Here is a 21,057-nt window from a genome sequence, read left to right on the forward strand (position 1 = left end):
GGACATGCATGGGTCAGGAGGTTGGAGCACTGCAGGCTATGTAATCTTGCGATCCAGGCAAACTGCCCTTGATCTTCCAGGCCTCCTTTTCCCAGGTATAAAACACAGATCCACCAAGACAGCATCGGTGAGTGTCTCACACAGCCCTGGAGTGGGCTATCACTTCTTATGGTGCCCTGTACATCTCTTCATAGTCTTCTGGCCTCTGCTGGGGGGAAGCCCAGTGTCAGCTTCTGGCTGCAGTGCTGAGGCCGGAACCTGGATCCTAAATTGTCAGGTTGTTACTAGACACCAGAGGCCCAGAGGTGCATTTCAATGGGGCCCATGAGTAGTACTGAAAAATAGGCCATTTTATTTTCCTGCTGGGATTAATAAGAGGGATTAAGGGGGTCTGCAATTGGCAGGCTGTATGGGGACTCCAAGGTGCTTTCCTGGATACACTGGCACAGACTAATAACCTGAGAAAAACATCTCCTTGTTTTAATTTTTAATATGAGTCCAGAAAACACTGTCATCACCCCAAGGAGCAGTGAAATGAGCATGTTTTATTCATCACACACTACCACTCTGTATAACACAGAGTATAAATCAGACTCTTAGGAACATGCTTCCTAAAGAAAACTTTAGAATGAAACATTTTGGCCTGATTCTTCTGCTTGCCTCCAAAAAAAACACTATAAACAGCTTGCAGGGCCACAGGGTCCAGGGATGCCTCCCCACACCCTGGCCCAGGGGATTTGGGTTGAGGGGGCATGGCTGAGAAGGGCAGGGGCCTGGGCTGGAGGCACTCCTGCTGGTGGCTCGAGGTCAAGGGGCCAAGGAGCTTGAACAAGATGGTCTGTCCCAGGAGAGGGAAGGGGCCATGCTTTGTGCACACTGCTCTCTTGTTGGCACTCAGGAAAGCTGGCTGGCTGCCTAGAATGGAGTCCTCAAGGAGGCCTCCACTCAACTCGAATACTGCACCCTGCCCGTTCTTCTCCCCGCAGGAGCTTGCTCAACGGTGTCTGACCTACTGACTCCAGGACTTTGCCAACAGGCCCCTCACTTAGTCTCCGTGGTCTGCTCAGGGGCCGACAGACTCACCCACAGCTCAAATCTGGCTAGCCCCTGCTTTTGTAAATAAAGTTTTAATGGCATCCAACCACACTCACCCATTTGCTGCTTTTACCCACAAGGGCAGGAGTGAGTAGCTGTGACAGAGAACACATTGCTCACAAAGTCTAAAATATTTATTATCTACATGGCCCTTTACTGAGAAGAGTTGGCTGACCCCTGCTGTAGGTATCTATAGTGAAAGGAAGAACTTCCAGATTCTACTCTCATCTTACTAGATCAAAAGGCCACAGCTGTGGAAAAATCTCTTAACAAGGCATCCCCAGAGCATTCTTAAGGGGAATGGCCAAAAAAGAGGGGTAGGATATTGGAGAACAGTATCCAAAAAATGGCTCCAGGTTAGGGGATGAATATATCAGCTTGCTTGATGGTCGTAACTGCAGAAAGGTGCCAGCAGCTCCTGTGGCCCACCCCCCTTATTTGTGTAAGGCCATAAGACCCACGGCATCTTCATTTGGCTTTGCACAAAATGTGTGTTAGTCATCTCCCAGTGACCTATCTGTTCTGCCTTCAAATAGAAGGTGCCTCCTATATAGTGGGAGGCTGCAAGAGACACAGGCTTTGAGAAACTCTTCTTCTCAACTCTAATTCCATGTGTCTGTCCATCCACCCATGCTTCTGAAAGCCCCCTTCACAGAAGCTCCACACCCGGCACCAAGGGTGCAAAAGGTGCAAAAAAAGACCTGTCAGGCGAAACTCACAGGCTGTGGTGACATTTTGAGAGCTGGTGGCTATCCTGGCCCAGCTGTGCAAGCTTACTGGACAGGAGGGAGGACTGGTCAGGACAGCCACAAGAGTCTCCCACCCCTCACTACATCCAGATGACACCTGGGGGGGTGCATGGAAGGGGCAGCAGGGTGTGCTTTGGCAAGTGGCTGGGGCTGGTGGGGGCAGGGGTAGGTAGCTAGGAGATTAGGGGCAGGTGGCAAAGTTCTGAACCTCCTGGTGGCCCTCCTACTAAGAAACAATGTGCCTTTGTGCCAGAGCTTGAAGGGAGGTGGAAGACCCCAGAGGATTCTTACCTCAGTGATCCTTGGTGCCCATTCTTGCCTCCTTTCCTCATCTCCTTCCAGAAGCAAAGCCACCCTCCCTCTTCTGATCTGCTGTGGCCCTGCCTCTGTGCTCATCTATGGGGCACCCTACATTCCACTCTCTGTGGCATGGATCTGTGTTCTTGTCTCCTGGCAACTGAATGGGTCCTAGAGGCTGGACGGTCTATGAGGAACCCCTCTTTTATCTGTCACAGGCTGCTGTTTTTGTTGTTGTGGTTTGTTTACTTGGATGTCTTTGAGAGACAGAGAGAGAGAGAAAGGGGATTGGGGGAGAGGGACAGAGAGAAAGAGAGGGAGAGAGGGGGAGACAGGGAGAGAGGGAGAGAGGGGGAGAGAGAGAGAGGGAGAGAATCTTAAGCAGGATACATGCTCAGTGTAGAGCCCAACACAGAGCTCTATCCCACAGCCCTGGCTGGGATCATGACCTGAGCCGAAATCAAGCGGTGGACACTCAACCAACTGAGCCTCCCAGGTACCCTCACAGGGTGCTGCTTTAACAAAAGCTCACCAAATGTGAAAGGCTGCTCTGAGGGAACCAGTAGCTCACCTGCATTTCTGGGCCAGCACCTGCCCATTCAGAGCCAAGGTGACAGCAGGGACCTTCCCTGAGGTGTGCCTCCCTCATCCACCAGCAGATAGCCTGAGGCACAGAAAGAAACTGTGGACATGGCAGCTCCTATCTTGTCATAGCAGCAAAAGAAACCTGGTTGGCACCTGATACCATAGATGAAGAGCCTGGCAGCCGATGAAAACAGCCAGGCCACAGTTCTCTGTCCCTACCTCAAAGACACAGCTGGTAAGGCAGGGACAGACAGTAGCTCCCAGACTTGTGAAAGGAAGCTCTCCTTGCACAAGAGCCTCAGGATGGAATTTTTTATTTCATCCCATGTTCACTTGGTACTGGTTTTTGGGGACCTCCTTCTAAAAGCATGGAGTTAAATCTAACTTTCTGAAAATGCTAACAATAAGCATCAGCACTCTGCCCTGTGGGTGAGTGACAGAGGACATTGGCAGGAAGGGAGGGAGATGGCAGGTGACAGAGATAAGACCCAGCCAATAAGAGCAGCTGCTTGGAGAGTGAGAGCCTGGTGCATGCCCCTCTGATGGCAGGTGGGGGAGGGGCATCTTAGAGAAGCCCTAGAAGCTTCCAAGTGCAGTTCTCCTAATTACTTCTCAGATGCAGGAAGACACTCGAGGGGTGTTCTCTTTTGATGTTTTCCCTGCTGAATTTCAAACACTTCCCCTTCCATTGATTTCAAAGGGCATTTTCCTAATCTCAAGGGTTTCTGTTTGCTTATGAGAAGTTGATTTGTAATCCATCCAGCTCTGACACCACATATGGGGTCTGGAGAAGGGATCTGCTCTTGGCTCGATGGAGTCAGCCTGAGTGAGACCCTGGCCCCTTCACAGACAGAGCCCAGAGCTGGGGAGACTTTCCCAAATGTGGCGTGCTCCATCCCACAGAACAGTGTGCACCACTGTTCAACCAACCAGCATCGAAATGCTGCCTGCAGGTTTTATCTCCTGTTGTCATCTGCAGATGGCAGTTCTAACTCTTCAAGCCTCCCAGCCCCTGTCCGACACAGACATGCTGGGCATAGTGGTGTCATGAGGCTGTTCACCGTTCCTCCCCACAGGCACTCACTGGACTCCACCTCCCCGCCCCTGCAAGTAGAGCAGGGCCACTGCGCATTTCTCTCCCCTGCCACGGATGTGATATTCTAGACCAGAGGTCAGCAAGATTGTTCCGACAGGGCCAGAAAAAGTCATATGATCTCTGACACAGCAATGCAGCTCCTCTGTGTTGCCTGAAACCCTCTACAGGTAATATGTGAATAAGCAGGGGGCGGAGCACTGTGTTCCACCCAAACCTTTGTTTACCAGACTTGGCCTGTGGGTGTCTGCTGGCATCCCAGGAAGAGAGCGCTGTGGGTCAGACAGCCACGCAGAGTGGGTGGGAGTAAGCCTCCGAGGGTTTGGGGCTGCTTGTTACTGTAGCATGTCCTGGCTCACACTGGCTGATACAGGGCACTCCAGAGCTATGTGAGCCCAGGAAGGCCCTTCAGGCAGCCTGGTGGTGACTTCCCTCACTCACTTGGTTTCTTGTTTGATTTATGAGGGAATGGTCCTAAAATGTGACTAATCACCTTCTAGTGTGATCCAAGGATCTCTAAAACAAGTAATTGGATTTTAAAAATTGAAGTCCGCCTCAATAGTCTGTCTGTCATCTCCTCTGAAAACCCTCCCTCCCCCTGCAGAAAGGAGATGCATGAGTGCTGCTTCATTATTCACAAAGAACTGAGCTGACCCTCTGACCTCTCCTAATGGCAGGGAGAAATAATTCACAAAGGGTGCAAATGTGAGCAGGGCAGGCCATCTGAGGCTCCGCCAACCACGTACCCCTGGGAGCCCCTCAGCTGGCCACCTTGCAGCTGTACCTTCTCTGTAGCTGACATGGATTGTGAGCCCTTGTGGTGCCGGCAGCAGTGAGGAGGCCACGTGGCATTTCTGGCATCATGTTAAGTGTAAAAGACCACCCAGTATACAGTGCGGCTGACACAGGCCCCATGCCCACTCAAGGAAAAGCCGAATGGGTATGAACTCTGCTACAGCCCAGGTGCCATGATGCAGAAGTGAATGACACCCAGTCCTCATCCTAAAAGACTTGAAGCTCAGGGGAGAAGCCAAATACACAAACGACAAAGGCCACACCTTCCATGATAAATGTATGGAAAAGTCCTGCAGGCACAGAGGAAAAGAAGGAATGAATTTGATTTGGGGGAGGTGTCCTGGAGCCATAGAAAGCTACAGAGGGGAAGTGACTGCTTCAGATGGCTGCAAAGGGTTAGCAGGAGTTTCCCATCCAGGGCTGTGTCCGGGTGTTGTGTTGGGAGCAGGACAAAAGGGGAAGAGAATGAGCAGGAAGCAGGCATGCCGGGCACAGGTATCAATCTTGGTAAGGTGTGAGCTCAAGCCTGCCAATGTGGGGTGCACAGGCTGCGGGTTTGGGCAGCCAGTGCGGGAGTGGACAGTGACTGAGTGGGGCAGGCTAAAAAGATAATCTGGGGCAGACTCTGAATGGCTCTGTGGGCCAAACTAAGGAACCTGGAGTTTTTGTTAAGGCAATGCAGTCTCCAGAAGCATTTGTGGAAAGACCAGCCTGATTACATATGGATTCCAGAGGGAATCCCAGAAGCAGGGAGTTAGGAATCAGTTGATGGCGAGCTAGTCGGGGCTCAGAGAAGCCTGAACCAAAGCAGAGTGGGTGTCATGGAAAGAGGGACCCCCATGGGTGGGGCTGGGACTGCTGGGCTTGCCCAACATCCATGTGCTTCTTCACATGTGCCAGCCCCTTGACGTTAATTCAAGGCTGAGTGTCCAGTTGTAGTGAATGAACCAAGAGAGGAGGTGATGAGTACTGTTTCCAGGCTGAGGCAGTTACATGCACAAGGGCATCTTCTCTAGGCCCTTCTTCCTGCTGGAGGCCATGTCCTGCAGAAGACACAGTTACAAGAGGAAACAGGGATGGACAACACGGGCATGCCATTCAGGAGGGCTGTCTGACCCACTGCACAAATGCATGATAAATGCCCCCTGGTTAAGCCACACCAGTATCAGGAACTGTTTGTAACAGTGGAGGAGTTACCTCATTCTGATTAATGGCATGAGGCAAATGCTTCAGAACTAGAGCTGACACCTCCTTGGATGGCAGAGGTGACAGGGAGAGCAGAGTTTGGAGGACACAGCGTCTTAGCCTCAGGAATTTGGAGAAGATGGAATAAAGAGGAGGAAGTAGGTATGAGGACAGAGGAGAAAAGTTATTCTCTCCTGATATGGATTGATATTGAGTACCTCTCCAGGGGAAGCTGTCAGGAAGCAGGAGGAAAGACTCTATAGTTGAGTAAGGTCTGGGGAAGCAGAGTTTAGACAATTTGGGGGTTAGCTGTTGGCTGAATGAGAACCCCTGGGTGTGTGTGGGAGCCACATCAGGCCAGGGGAGCACTGATGTTCACATGTGAGTTGGAGGAAGAGGGTCTAAGGGGAGAAGAGTGCTCAGAAGTTTGAGAAGGGTCCCAGAAGCAAAGGGAAGAGAGGTTCAGGAGGGGAGTCTTGCCCACAGCATCCAGAGCTGCTGGATACCAGCTGGAGATGTGGAGCAGGAACATAGGACCCACTGGCCTTGGCTGGCTGGGTGTGGGCAGCAGGGGTTCAGGCAGAGGGCAAACTGCAGAGCTCACTGCATTCACTGTGAGATGGAAGAAGTGTGTTCCCAGGGGTGGTAAGGATGAGTGGCATTTGGAGGAGATAGCCGTGCTCCTTCCCTGGATGGTGTTACCATACTTATTCTACAGGTCAGTCAGGAATCTGAAGCCTAGAAGCCTTGTTATTTAGGCCATTCTCTTGTTTTGGGTCTGGGGGAAGCTTTTATGATAATTTTTGGCTGTTCATAAGCCTGCATTTTCTGAACTGGAGCCAACCACAGTGGTCTTGGACAATTGAGGGCAGGAAGAAATAAATGCACTATTGGTAATAATAATAACAACAGCAAATAAGAGAAAGCAAGGCCTCCAATAGTCAGTGAGAGAAGACAAGCAGGAGGGAGAAGTGCTGACTCCCACCTTCCCCGCCATGGCCACAGCGTGGCTCTGTACCTCCAGGAGGGCCAGCAGGCACAGGCAGCCCCTGGCCACCATCCTTCCAGTCTCTGTACACCCAGCTCTCCAGGACTGATGCCTGGGGCCAAGTCTAGAGCCTCCAGATTCCCACGTGGTGCACAGAAACCTCATGAGAAGGCAACCGTCCCACAGCATAGTTCGTTGTGAGAAAGGTGCAAATTCCAGAACCTCCCACATTCCCACCCTCCTGTCAAGCTTCAGACGGGGGGGACGTGGAATTGGTGCCTTTCAACTTGGGCCAGAGTCAAAACATTCCTCCTGTTCTGCTTGAGGACTCCCTCCTCTGACCTGGCCTGACCCCACGTAACTGCCAGGTTTCTCCTTTTCTTTTCATCTGTTTCATCAAAACAGCCTCAGCCACAAGTCTTTTTGTAAAGGGCCAGAGAGTCCACAGTTCATGCTCTGGGCTATTTCTTCCTCTCCTTTTCCTGTTCATCTTATTTTTTTTTTCCTTTTTGAAGAAAACAACCCTTAAAAACATGCAGATTATTCTTAGTGCCAGAGCCAAATCGAAGCAGCCCCCCAGGTGCAGTCTGCCAGCCTCAGGCCCAGCACTGCGTCTTGGCTGCACAGCAGACTCACCTGTGGAGCTTTAAAGGGCTCCCATGGCAACATGACATCTTTTTGGCCTTCCTGCCACCAGCACAGGATGGCAACCCCCTGCCTGCTGCTGTGACAGCACGCTGGTCCCACATCTTGGCTTTGAGAGGGGAAGCAAGTTCCTCAAGTTTCAGGAAACACTGCCTCTCTGGCTGAGGCATTAGAATGAGGCCCTTGAGCAGACCTGAGCCTGTCTGGCTTGGGGGTCCAGTGCAGCCCCCAGGCCCCCAGTTACTGTTACACACCATCCCTGCACAAAGGCTTGGTTAATACAGTGTGCCCCCCTCCCTCTCTGACTCAGGGCCCTGGGATTGGAAGGTTTTAAAAGCCTCCTCTGGTGGCACGACATATCACCATACAAATAGGAATCCAGGCAGCCAGGATCCATATTTCTGTCCTGCAGCAATGCCTCACAGCCTCCTTTACATCTCCCACTGTCCCCCTGAGGAGCATGAAGCCGGCCTTCCCTGCTGATGGGCCTCTGGTCCTTCACACAGGTCTTGCACAGAGGATCACACTACATTTCTGCAGAAAGCCTGCAGACTCTGCAGCCCAGTGAAGGGGGCTGTTGTGGGGTGACCACCTGTCCTGCTGTGCCCGATGCTCCTGGTTTTAGCACTTCAGCCCTGTGCCCTGGGAACCCTGCAGCAATGGGACAGTGGTCACCCTGTATGGACTCAGGGCCCAGGTCTCAGCATGGCCTGTGGCACAGCCTGGAGTGTAGGAGAACCACACTCCAGAGGTTGCTGGTGTCTGAGGTGTTGGTTCTTCTCACTGCACACAGCGGGCCAAGAAGCTCTCAAGTCCCCAAACTCAGGCCACACCCCAGACCAGCCACCTCAATGCTGTGGGGCCAGGACTGTGCTGGGGGCATGTTCAGACCTCCACGTGACAGTGACTGGAACTTAATGCACCAGATTCTAGGAGAGATACTTGGTTTCCCTGGTGGGTGCATGACACAAGGGACCAGACTCCTCTGCCTGGCCTGGTTGTCACTGGGACAGACCACTGAGTGGATGACAGTCAGAGGGGACACAGGCTCATAGAGATGCTAATCAAGCCTAGGCTTCCTTGACAGGAGGTGTGGCTGTAGGCAGTCTTGACCCCACCCACCCCTCCATCTACCTGTGGCCTCCGGGCACCTCCAGGGTGCAGCACAGTGCACAGCACAGGGAGCATTTCAGAGCAGAGCAGTGGCCAGAATACATGCAGCCAGGAGCCCTGGGAACCCTATCTGGTATCTTGGGGCTGGTGATTCGATCCCTGGTCCCCTGAGCAACAGGGAGAACCACCACAGCCAACAATATGCCCACTGAGAAGAGGCGAGCCGTGCTCTCATTTCACCTTCTCAGCACCTGCACAGTTGCTCCATTTAATGGACAAGAAAACTGAGGCTCTGGGAGAAGAGATGGGACAGTTTTTCTAGGGTCAACAGGTAATAGGACAGTACTGAACCCGGCTCTTAATGGCAGCTCTCTAGGCTTAGAAGAGGTTCAGCAACTCTCCTAGGTATATAGTTAGTGAGCTGGGGAGCCTGGCCCTCTCCCAAGATGCTGCCCTAGACTGCATAACACCAGGTCCCAGGCTGAAAGAGAAAGAGGAGGAGAGAGGTGGACAGCCTTTAGAGAGAACCAGCTGCTCTCTGCGGGGACTGCCTGGCATTTTCCCACTTCATCTCCTTGGGCCTGAGGTCAGCCCCATACATTTACAGAAGAGGAAGCTGAGGGGTTACATGATATCCACATCCTGGTCCCATGTCTACACCAGTCTAGATGGGAGCTGGCATGCAAGGAGGGTGTCAGAGGAGCATCACGCTGAGATATGACTTACAGCCTTTGGGCCTCAGTTTCCTCATGTGTGAATGAATATAATTCAACCTTTTTGGCTCTCCTGATGGTGGGATATACATGAAGCCCCGACGAGGGAGGTGAGATTAGTATGGAGGAGGAGGTGAGGATGGAACAGAGCTGCCAGGGTCCGTGGGAGTGAGCCACACACCACACACACCCTGGACACAATTCCACAGACAGCTGTGTACCCCACACTCCCCTGGGACCCTGTGGCTTCAGTGCTCACTGCATTTGGTCTCAGAAGCAGGGAAACAGCGACTGCATTTTAGAGCCATTTGTATAGAAACCACAGGCTCCACACTTCCTTTCCACTTTAAAAAGGAACACAACAGAGGGAAGAGTCAGTGATGTTGACAAGCCCCAACTCAGCTACCGAGGGGCTCCCTTGTCCATGCATCTCACCTCCTTAGAGCACATCACCCACACTAGTGTGTGTGTGTGTGTGTGTGTGTGTGTGTGTGTGTGTGTTTGGTTAACATTTGGTTTGTTTTCCTCCACAGGGTTTAGAATCAAGTTAATTAAACAAAGAGCAGCAGAGTAATCTCACATTGGGTGGCCCCTTCTGAGTTACTTCTACACAAGGTGCGTGTCACCATCATCTTGCAGACGCACTTGGCTAGAGCTGCTGACCCAAGGCCACTCATGCCAGCCTGGCTGGGAGCAGGAACATAGGCCCTGTCATCCCTTGTCCATACAGCTGGCTGCTCTTCCAGGGCACACAGGCCTGACGCTACAAACTTTCTATACAGCACTGTGCAATGTTCGACCAGGGTTTAATAACTGCCAGTGACAACAGCTACTCTTGTTCTCCAGAAGAAAATTCTCTGGGATCCATGACCTAAAGTCATAAACCCTCTGCTCTTGGAGCCCAGGAAGCCCTGGGTATGCAGGTGAGGGGTGCAATCATGTGGGCAAAACTGGCCTGGGATCCTGATGACCAGCCTTCATTCCTCTCACAGGGGCTAAGAGTTCACCTTCTCAGTGAAGACAGTCTGTGCCACAACCTGGATGGCATACTGAGTCTGGGGGGGCCTGAGGGGGCTGGGGGCCGATGGAACACCTGCTGGGGCCAGCACTGCTCCAGGCCCCTGGGCACCACGAGTCCAGATATTCCTGCTTTGCCAGCCTGGAGCCCATCCCCTCATGCCAGCCTGGCACAGGGAGGCCTCTGTATGTAGATGGAGGCATACCTGCAGTGATGCCAATTTCTCCAGGTGCATGATCACAAAGCCCAGGTCTGCTCCCCAAGCACAGAACTGTAGCACTGGGTCCCCCTCCCAGAGTGTTTGTTCCCAGCATTGTGGGGAGTAGGTGCCATGTGGCACTGTGGCCACCTGCAGGACCTGCACCTGGCACATTGCAGCAGCCCAGGTGGTCCTCGGGTAGGCCAGGGATGGACGTCCCGGTGTGACACACAAGCCAGCAAAGTCACACTGAGCCAGGAAGGCAGCGGGGCCAGTGGCAGAGCTGGGGGCTGGTCTCTGGGTGCAGATGACCCAGGACAGCATGCTGATACCTGAAAGTCACAGCATGTGGTGGCTCACCCTTAACCCATAGCTGCTCAGTGCTACCCCTTATGTGCCCCAAGAGTTAATTTGGGTTGGGGGATAGGTGGAAACTGCTTTGCTTAACCTCTCACCTTTTCCAATGATTCTCATGAAAGTCTAGCTCCTGGCCATGACTTTCACTTCAAGAGTAACTGTAAGAAAATGAGACCCAGGGTCCCAGTCCTCTCTAGCAATAAGCAAAGGACTTAAGTCCTTGAGGAACAATGACAAGCACAAGTTAAAAAAAAATCTGTTGCCTTCCTGCCCCAGGCCTGTCTATAGTAGACCCAGACTGCAGAGCCCAGAAACTTTCCCTCTGCTCTCGTTAACTCACAGGCTGTGGACAGGGGGGCTGAGAGTGGGTGAGGAAGAGGGAGAAACAGAGAGGACACCAGACCCTGCACCCAGGCAATCAGAGCCCATATTGTGGGGCAGGAGGAAGGTGCCAGAAAGCTCTGCTAACATCCACTCAGAACCTCTAGGGAACACTGGGAAGCCTGAGCCTTGGACTTATTGCCCACAAATTACAGGACTTAGCGACCAAGATGTAGAGACTAGTACATAGGATATGAGACAAGCACTGGCCTGAAAGACAGAATAAGTCCCTCCCCTTGCCTTTATCCTACTAGTGGAATGGGACCAGGGCCAAATCTAGAAATAGAAAGTACCTGTAAAAGTAAGAAGAAGAATGTAACCAAACAATATAGTTAATTCTGATTCTAAGCTCCATTGAAAGGAAGTAAGGGTGGCAAGTGTTACAGAGATGCCAAAAAGACACTAGCACTGAAAACAAACTGAACCCAGACTTTCTGTAAGACACAATTAGATGGCACTGAATATGCACTGACAAAGAATAACTGAGTAATGGGCCAATATTAATCAAAGGCTGTGCCATGGGCCATTGAGAAGCACCTCACACACTTTCTAGATCATCTTCCAAGCACTGAGTACCACTCATGGGTTTACCAAGGGTTAGGAGGTTCCTGAGGCCAGGCAGGGAGAAGAAAGCCATGGTGACCCCAAAGGGCACTGCTCTCACTGGCTTCCTCATGATGGTTTGGGGATGGGATGCTGAACATGCAGCTGAGGATGAAGTCACCAGACCCCAGGGCTGGATGCCTGGCACCTCCCTGTCCATGCCCCGAGAACATTACCTGGGCAGGAGCACTGCAGGACAGATGAGCCAGGTCCCCAATTCTGGCCGCAGCCCGCGGATCACTAGAGCTGATCAAGACTGGAGCACTAATTTCCATGGAGTGCCTGTGGCTGGTGGCCTGGGAGGACTTGTGTGTCACGCTGAGCGCAGTGAAGGAGTGGCGCTTCTTGGCATTCTTCTTGCTGTCCACACGCCGCTGAAAGGCACTGACTGCCCCTGTGCTGCTTAACATGGGTCCTGGGGCCACACTAGCCGCTGCTCCAGGGTCAGAGGGCAAGGAGGCATGGCAGCCAGATGCGGCAGCTGGGCATGGCTTGTCCATCTCAATGAGCTGCTTGGCTGAGTCGTTGAGCTAGGTGAGGAAGCAAGAGGAACGCTTTGCTAAATAGAGGTCACACGCTCAGTCCTGCCTTCCATGCTCATAGCCTATGTCCACAGTTCAACCCCACAACGTGTTCACAATCACACAGAACTTTCCAACAAGGCATTCCTATGAACAGTGCCGGGAATAAACACAACAGAAGCTGCAGGTGACATGTGTACATATTATTGAGAAAGTTTCTGGAGCAGCTATTTTTGTCTGCCCCTGTGTAGCCCCAACCTTCTCCCAGGCTGCCCATGTCTGGGTGTGAGGTGCAGACTTGCAGAGAGCATGGGACAGAGGGAGAGGAAGAAGGAACACTCAGCCATGCACCCCACACTCGATATGGTGACAGGTTCCAGCCTGCCTTGCACAGTTTTGGCCAGGCTGGCAGGAAAATGCAAGATGTGTGACCAGAATGCACTCCCTAACTGCTGGTGACTGCGGGTGGTGGAAATGTGTGACCTGCTGAGCAGGAACCCTGGTGCTCTTTGCCGTACAAGCCTCCACTCAGGCTGTCAAGACCCAGAGCCGACATGACTCCCAGTGCGTGAGGAGGTAATACTGTACTATTTCCAGAGATTCTGTAAGGCACTGCTCCTTGCCTTTTCTCCTGACCTGTTCCATAAAATAGAAGTGGCATTTACAGGGAACACTTTGCCTTTGATAAAAGTTGGATCCTGGGTGGCAATTGTCAGGAAAGGTGGGATGGGCTGGAGTCCAGGAGAGCTGCTGCTAACTGGGAGTCAGCACTCCATGCCAGCTGACACAGGGCTGTGCTGTGGCACCCGAGCCCAGAGGGGCTCTGTGCTCACAGGGGACGGGGGGGTCCCAAGTTAGTTACCTTCTATGAGTCAACTTGACCCCTGACTCCACACTTCGAGCAAGTTTTTCATTCCAGATGTACAATGGAGCCCTTCCTTCTTGGTCCACACTTGGCTCAAACTAAGTTTGTACTAAAGGAGGAGCATGTGCTGATGGAAAGAATGAAGGATGGGGAGCTGCTTACTATGTATGCAGCGTGACCAGGAAGAAGGTTGACATGAGAATCAGCTTGGGAGCATCTTCACGAGATGGGTTAAATAAATATTATGCTAGGTAATGCCTGCAAAATCCCATTCCTTCTCCCTCATCTTTTCACACATGGCACAAGAAATTGAGCCAATGTCAGCTAGCCCTCTGGAGAACCTATGATCAGGAAGGAACACAAGCATTTGCTTTTTGTTTGACCCTGAGCAAACAGAAACAGCTGCAGGTGTCATGGGCTTGGGCAGGCCTGACACACGGCTTCCATCAGCATGATGTGGCTCTGCTGGTGCTGGGAGTAGCAGCCACAGGGACACCTACACCAGTGGGCACAGGTGCCCTACCAGCTTCTTGACCATGAGGCAGCAGCATGCACCTGGATCCTGGCTACGGCCGAGAGCAAGGAGGGCAGAGCTCCCGCTGTCTTTCCAAAGCCAGCTGGCCTCCATCCCTGCCTGCTCAGTCCTTTCTTCTCTCCACATACTGTATCCCAAATTCCTAGCCCATAGACACTAGCTCTGTGCAGTTTCTAGGGGCAAAGGCACTGAAAACAGTCACTGCTCAGCTCCAGTCTCTTTCTGAATGTGCCCCAAGCACACCTCCCTGGCCTGACACGGAACAGGTAGAAATAGCCAGGGGCCTGCTGTGTTCTTGTAGGTGGACAGGGATGTTCCCAGCCCGTTCATTTCTTCTTACTGGTCTCAATGGTGAAAAGTTCCCACCACTCTGAAGAAGCACCAGTTTTCATAAAATGTACTTCAAGATCTGGGCCTTGGCCAGGGTTTTCTGTGTGACCAGTGAGGCAAGCACAGGCATGCCTGTCCCTCCAGTGGCTCGTAAGGAGTGGGCAGGAGTGGAGGGAAGTATGCTTTCACAGGCAAGCTGCCCTGGGCAGGCTGGCATTGATGGGTGGCATAGCGCCTTGGATGTGCTTCTGCACTTGCCCTTGCCACTGCAATAAAACTGGAAAAGAGAATTAGAAAAGGAGAAAGGAGGATCAGATAGAGAAATGTGCAGTGTCAGGCCATCCAGAAGGCTGAGTGGGCTCTACTGCCCCCCTGGGATTTGAGATGCTGGCAGCAGGGTCCCCACAGTTCTGCCACAATGTAGTGGGGGTGGGCTTCGGATGTCAGCCATGCACAGGAGGTACAAATAACATTCCCACTACAGGCAGAATGTCAGGGGTTAGTGGGACTAAGCTGACCAACAAGTCTTGGAGACCCAGAGTTCCAGGATGTTTAGGCAGAGCAAGCCACCCCAGGCGAGGCCTGGTAGATCTCACATGAGTGCCATGGGGATAGAGGTGGCCCTAGAGTCAGTATCCTATTTAGGGCCTGGGACAGGTCTTGGCTTGGTCAAGACTGTCCACCTAGTCTTCTGCCAGCAAAGGACTATGACATAGGGTGTCTAAGGGAGGGGCCACCAAGGGCAGAGATTAGGGACACTGAAAGAGAAAGGGGTACACCAAAGACAAATCTCCCTTCTCCACACTTTGGCCCAGCTCTGCTGCTCCGAGGGAGCTCCCAGAGGGTGCATGGCACCCCATGTGCCCCTCTGCCTCATGCACTGGCAGGGCAGGGCCTCCCCTGCACCAGGGCCACTTCCCAGGCTGAATGGACTTCAGAGGGAGAGAGTGCCCTGCCTGGGAAGTTGAGGGAGGAGGCAGAACACAGGGCCCTCCTGAAACATGAGCACAGCTGCAAACCAGTTGGGGGACAAAGAAGGTGGAAGGAAGCCAATACAAAGGACCTAGAGTGTGCAGAGTTCAGTGCTGAGGGTAAGACACAGTCTGAGGTGCCAGTTCAGGGAAGAGGTGAGTCAGCAGAGGCTGCTGGGGGCAGCCTGATGCCCCCAGGTAAGAATGGGACTGAGCAGGCTCTTGGTGGCTGCAGAGGGCTCAGATGGAGCAGGGGTAGGGGTGGGGCTGGGAGGAGCACATCGGAATCCACAAAGGTGGATGGTCCTTGCAGGCAGGGGGAGGCAGACTGGAACCAGTTGTGGGTCTGCAGGTCCCTGGTGCGGGAGCCACTTGCAGGTCATAGGCTGTGCCTGGAATGCAGGCTGGATCAGGGGAGGGAGCGCCATGCCACGAAGAGGGGCCACGCCCATCCCCACCTGTAGTGAAGTCTGACTTCAGGCCTGGGTTTGGAAACCCCAGTCAGGGAAGGCAGAGGAAAACACCAGGCTCTCCTTCAGCACACACTACTAGGGTTTGTAGCTGGTAGCATCCTGATGCGCTTAAAAAAAAAAAAGAAGGCTCCACTGAATTTAAGCAGTAAGAGCAGGGGATGCTTCCTGTCCATAATGCCAAGTAGATCACACACACAGCAGCGGTGGATGGCCAGCTGCCTACAGGCAGCCCAGGAGCAGGACCCCAGGCCTGTCAGCATTTCCATTACAAATACCTTTCGGAGGGAGGTTTTGAAAAACTCACTGTAGGCCCCAAAATGTGTGATCTAAATCCAGGATTATTTCCTTTGAAATGTTTTTTCCAACCAGGCTCAGCTGTTTTTGCTCTATTTTATGACTTTATTCATTTGCTTCCTCAACAGTGCTAGCTCACAGAACAAACCGGTGGCTGCTGTGTCCCATGGCCCTCCATGGGGCTGTCCTCCTGGAGCCCCGTGTTCTACATCCCTGCTGCAGGGCCAAGAGGGACACAGAGAAGCAGGAAGCACCAGATACAAGGACTTTCATTTGCCAGCATCAGAGCACAACCTCAACCCTTTCTGCCATGTGTCTCCACGTGGCACGTTATTACGCAGACATAACGGCACTGATAATGCCCAAGGCTGGGCTAAAACAACTCTGTTCTTCCCCAGAGCAGCTGCTCTGTAGTGTCTCACGTAGCCACCCCATGACTGCTGAGTATTAGAAACTTCCAGAATATCCGGGCACTGACAGAGCAGGAGGGCACACATCCAGAACACATGGAACCGGGATCTAAGGTGGTGCCACAGCAGCCAGCAGCACCGCAGGGGCTGGCCTTCCAGTACCCCACCCTCCAGTGGCCGCATGGCTCATTCTAATGCTGGCCTGGCTTTAGGACGTATCTCTAGCAGGCTGCTCACAGCCAACCATGCTGCCCTCCTTCTTGAGGAGACTCAGGTGTAGACTCATGCCTCCTTCACTCATGCCCACAGTGGGCACTGAAAGGGAGGGCTGAAAAATGTCCACCAAAGATAGAGGTTCTGGGTAAGCTTCAGGAGTGGGGAGGGCTGCTTCCAAGTGGTGAGTTCTCCACATGTCACCAGCAGCCTTAGGGTCCCTGACATCTCTGCAACAGGCAAGGGACCCACCAATGAAAGACCCTCCCCATGAAGAGACAGTTCAGTTTTATCTTCTTTACCGAATCTTTGCTTTTGAGACAAGTGGCTTCTTGTTGGACCCATTATATACATGGGATCAACCGGTCCTTTGCCACCCTCCACTGGACAGCCAGGCTTATAAGGCTTAGACAGCACTGTGGCCGGCAAACATACTGTGGGCCAGCAGAGACCATGCTGATTGCTGCAGCTCTGTGACTCAGTCCTGGCGGTGAAGCTCACTGTTGAGGGGAGATGCCATCATCTGCCCAGTAAGTTCCAATTAGTTGTGTCACAGGGTGCTCAGGGCAGGTGCCACCAATGCCATCCCAGTCCACATGGGCCCATTACCAGCATCTACTGGGGATGGCAGCTTTTACGTCAAACCCTTAAGTGCAGCCATGACTTCCCATTTCCTCAGACTCCAAGTGGGGACAATGTGTGCTTGCCTGCCTGCACCCTCCACACTGCAAGAAACCAGATGGCTCTGCCCTCCGCTGAGCAGGCGCTAAGGTCCCGCCTCGTCGGCCTGAGGGGTCCTGCCTGGTTAGCCTGGAGGTCCTAAGGGAGGGCCCAGAAGGGGGTGAACACTGAAGTCAGCTCCCTCCCTTCCCCTTCAACCAGAATGCTAGAATGCTCTGTGAGTGGCTGTGAAGGGTGGTGTGTGAGGAGAATGAGTGATTCCTGGGACTGTGCCCCAGGATGCTCCCCGCTCTCCTCCAAGCCCCTCCCCCGCCCCAATGCTTCTCTGGAAAGAGGTCTGCTTCTCCACCTGCATGTGGCCAGTCACCTCATCTATTTCTCCAACCCACAGAGACAAGAACACACAGTTATAGACTGCTCTGTTTTCACCCATATCCCTCCACAAAATCGGGGATTAACCAATGTACCCAATAACTCCCATTTTGACTGTTTTGGGATGGGAATCAAAGATATTTCTGAATTCCATACAAAATGGAAACAAAGTAGTGACACCAACATGTGTAAGCCTCGCTGGGTTTGTTCATGTATCTTGAGGACAGTCACTGGCACCTGGAGGGCACCCATGGTAGGCCTGCCCCCTCCCCCTCTGCAGGAGGCCCTCTACTGGAGCCAGCCCTGAATCCAAAAGCTCAACCACCACACACAGTTCATGGGGTCTTGTCCTGAGGGTGGGACATAGCAGTCAGCCATAGCCACACACCCATCACAGACTACATTCTTTTGTGGCTTAGGACCCTCTTCCCAGGACGCTGCCTCACCAACTTCGTCAGTTCAGATGTGCTCTTTCCCCACACCACTCTTCCCTCCAGCCACAGAAGCATCTGCAAATGTGAGAACTGAAGGGTCTCTTCTTTCCATTGTTCCAACAGTTCCACAGGAAGTACTCTTCAATTTAAGTTAGTGGTGGCATTCCAGCTGCATGTGAATTTGGGGACCAGGTTAAATAAAGAAGGCTCTCACCTGCAGGATTACATGAGCCCTGAGGCCCCTTGGTGAGCCCAAGACTAGCAAAGGACTTTGGCACTTTGTCCAGGAAAGTGCCAGAGATGGTGGCCTGGGCAGAGCATGTTTATCCAGATATCACCACTTCAAATCAAGAGGAATTTATATGGAAGGGAATGTGGTAGGAATTTTTTTTAAAGAAAGAATAAGATTGGAAAACCAGAGATGCAGGCTGATATCAGATGTAACATGAAAGGTTCCCCTGTAGTTCTCAAGCGAAATAACAGAGGAAGCCCTCCGTTCTAACCCAGAGCTGGGAAATACAGCGCTAACACATCCGTGGTGTGGAGCGAGGGGCTAGTGATGGAGACCCGAGGGAGGAAAGTGTTTTCCCTTTCTTAGAAATCTAGGAAGAGATCCATCCAAAGCGATGACCGTGCTGGAAGGCAGCTGTCACAATGCAGGATCACAACAGACACTTTCTGAGCACCTGCTGTGTCCTGAGCTCTGTGTAGGTGCCTGGATGCTATAGGAAGCAAGAGAGGCTGCTCTGATAAAGCTTATACTTCAGTGTGGGATGAATTACCTGGGGAGCTTGTTAAAGATGCACATTTTGGTTCCATAGACCTGGGATAGCACCCAAGTTTCTGCATGTGTACAAACTCCCAGAAGACATCAATGTCGCTCTCACCAGACCCGCTTTGACTAGAACATAGACTGCTTTGCAACCTTGGCTTCACAGTGAAGCACTCTCCCCACAAAAGAGCTACATGACCAGAAACGACAGCTTTGGTGTGGCATTTGCCTTTAATGCACTGCTCCCACCCCTGGTGGACTCAGTAGAGCACAGGTCACCATGTCTGGTAGTTGGCCTATTATTCCTGAGAGCTTCAAAAAATCAGGAGTGGATGAAGAATGGCCTTTACCTGTCTACAACTTTTGTCCGGAAAGATCTCAGGAGCCTCCCTCTTCACTGAGGTGGGCAGGCAGAGACAGTAGACTGCATTTTGATCTGTGCTTATTTGTGAAACACTCCATTACAAGGCTAAATCATCAGTAGGGGCGAGTGAGAACAGAATGGCTTCCTTTCAGCTCTGGTACCCCTCCTCCTTCTCCCCAAAGGCTGTGTCTGGAATATAGCCTGGAACTTTGAAGAGAAAGGCTGCCAAAATAAGGCTCCAATCACTGACTGAGCAGGTTGAAGCAAGAGGCCCAGTGACAACCCAGCCAAGCAGATCTGAGACCCACCTTCCTTGCCACAAGTCTTGTCTCATCCAAGGTTGACACAGCCATATTACAGAAGGGAAGACTAAGGCTCTGAGGGAAAGTTGAAGTGTCTTGTTCCAAATTACACAGTTAACAACTGGCAGCATTGGGACTGCTCTCCCCTTTCTACCACAGGTCACTGGGTCTATGATTGTTGCATTTCACTGCAGAGTGTGGGGATGCTTTCTGGTATGGATACACCCTTGGGTTAAAAACTTACTATAGTTACTGAGGTGTATTTATGCATCTGGCCACTAGAGGAGGTTGGGTTCATTTTAGAGATTCAAACAGTCTTTTAAAAACCAGACCTTATTGGGAGCATGGAAATTAGGTTGGGCAAAGTCTCACACTGGTAGGACCCTAGCTGCTATTTCTGGTCCCTTCCTATTTATTTTAAATGGCTGGTGACTGCACAGGCCTGCTGACAATGCCAAACTTTCTTACAGGGAATGCTGTAATCCATGGGCCGACAGTCTGGACAGACATTCTCCCACACGCTGAATAATATCTGTTGCACATCTGCTACAAGAGAGGCTTTTTTACCTTGAAGGGGGTCGTCACCCTTAGAAATGAACATTTTATGAGGGGTCAGCACTGTGGTGGTATACTGGAGCCATCGTCCTTGGCTGCTGGCACTCCTGTGTGTGACCCACACACACACAGGGCAGCTGTCTCTTTTCTATTCTCTCATGTTCCCTTCTCAAGGTGGCCGAGGTGGACAGGAGAGGCTGCAGTCACCAAGGTGGGCTGATGAACTAAAGTCGTATTCAGTAACTGAGGTTTAAAACAAGAAATATGCAGCAACTTAGACAAAGGTATAGACAATGGCCTCATCTTGCATATAAAGACTGATCACAGGCAAGGATTTTGGAAGACATGATCCTAAGAATCCATGTGAGAGATGGGGAACGTTGTTCATTTCAACATTCCATTGTCATGGACTCAACAGAAGCCAGGGCACTTCCCCTGAGTGGTGGACCACACCATTCTGCCACCCCCTGGGAAAGCTTGCAGAGCATACCTACATGGGTTAGCAGCTCAGGGTAGGGGCAGCTGGGCTAAGTAAGGACTGCCTTGGTGAATCTGCTCCAACCCCTTGCCCTCTTGCGGACCATAATGACATTCACGTTGTAACTCTCTGTGGCCACTATGCCGCCCTGACAGCACCTTCCTGAGGTCAGAGGGGGCCCTGGTCCTCCACAGACACCTGCAACATGCCAGTGAGCCCAGGCAATCACCTCACTGTCATTACCACACCCCTGTGGGCCTTTCAAGCTGCCCCACAGACAGACAGTGTGTCCCTTTTTGGTGAGCAGTTCCCTCCACTGCACCGAAACTACACACCCCGGCCCCCTCCCTCAGCTTCTACTTGAAGTTGTCACCCCTTCCTTCATGGGTGCTCACCTAATTACCACAGGGACTGAGGCTTCCCCTTCTTTGAATTCAGCCTCTTTTTAAAAAAATATATATTTTACATTTACTTATTTTTGAGAGACAGAGAGAGAGATACAGATCATGAGCAGGGGAGGGGCAGAGAGAGAGGGAGACACAGAATCAGAAACAGGCTCCAGGCTCTGCAGGGCTCAAACCCACAAACTGAGATCATAACCTGAGCTGAAGTTGGATGCTCAACTGAGCCACCCAGGCACCCCTGAATTCAGCCTCTTAATAGTGAGTTAT

General features: G+C 52.1%; 1 protein-coding gene across 1 annotated transcript in view; it reads right to left on the reverse strand.

Moving 5' to 3' along the window:
- The window catches only part of SH3RF3 (SH3 domain containing ring finger 3), a 383,052-nt gene that overhangs the window by 108,196 nt on the left and 253,799 nt on the right, over positions 1–21,057 (reverse strand). The window contains exon 4 of the mRNA XM_029937043.1: positions 11,993–12,346. Within this exon, the coding sequence (XP_029792903.1) occupies positions 11,993–12,346 (354 nt within the window). The remainder of the gene's footprint in view (positions 1–11,992; positions 12,347–21,057) is intronic.

The sequence above is a fragment of the Suricata suricatta genome, chromosome 4 (genome assembly GCF_006229205.1).
Source record: "Suricata suricatta isolate VVHF042 chromosome 4, meerkat_22Aug2017_6uvM2_HiC, whole genome shotgun sequence".
Lineage (NCBI taxonomy): Eukaryota > Metazoa > Chordata > Mammalia > Carnivora > Herpestidae > Suricata > Suricata suricatta.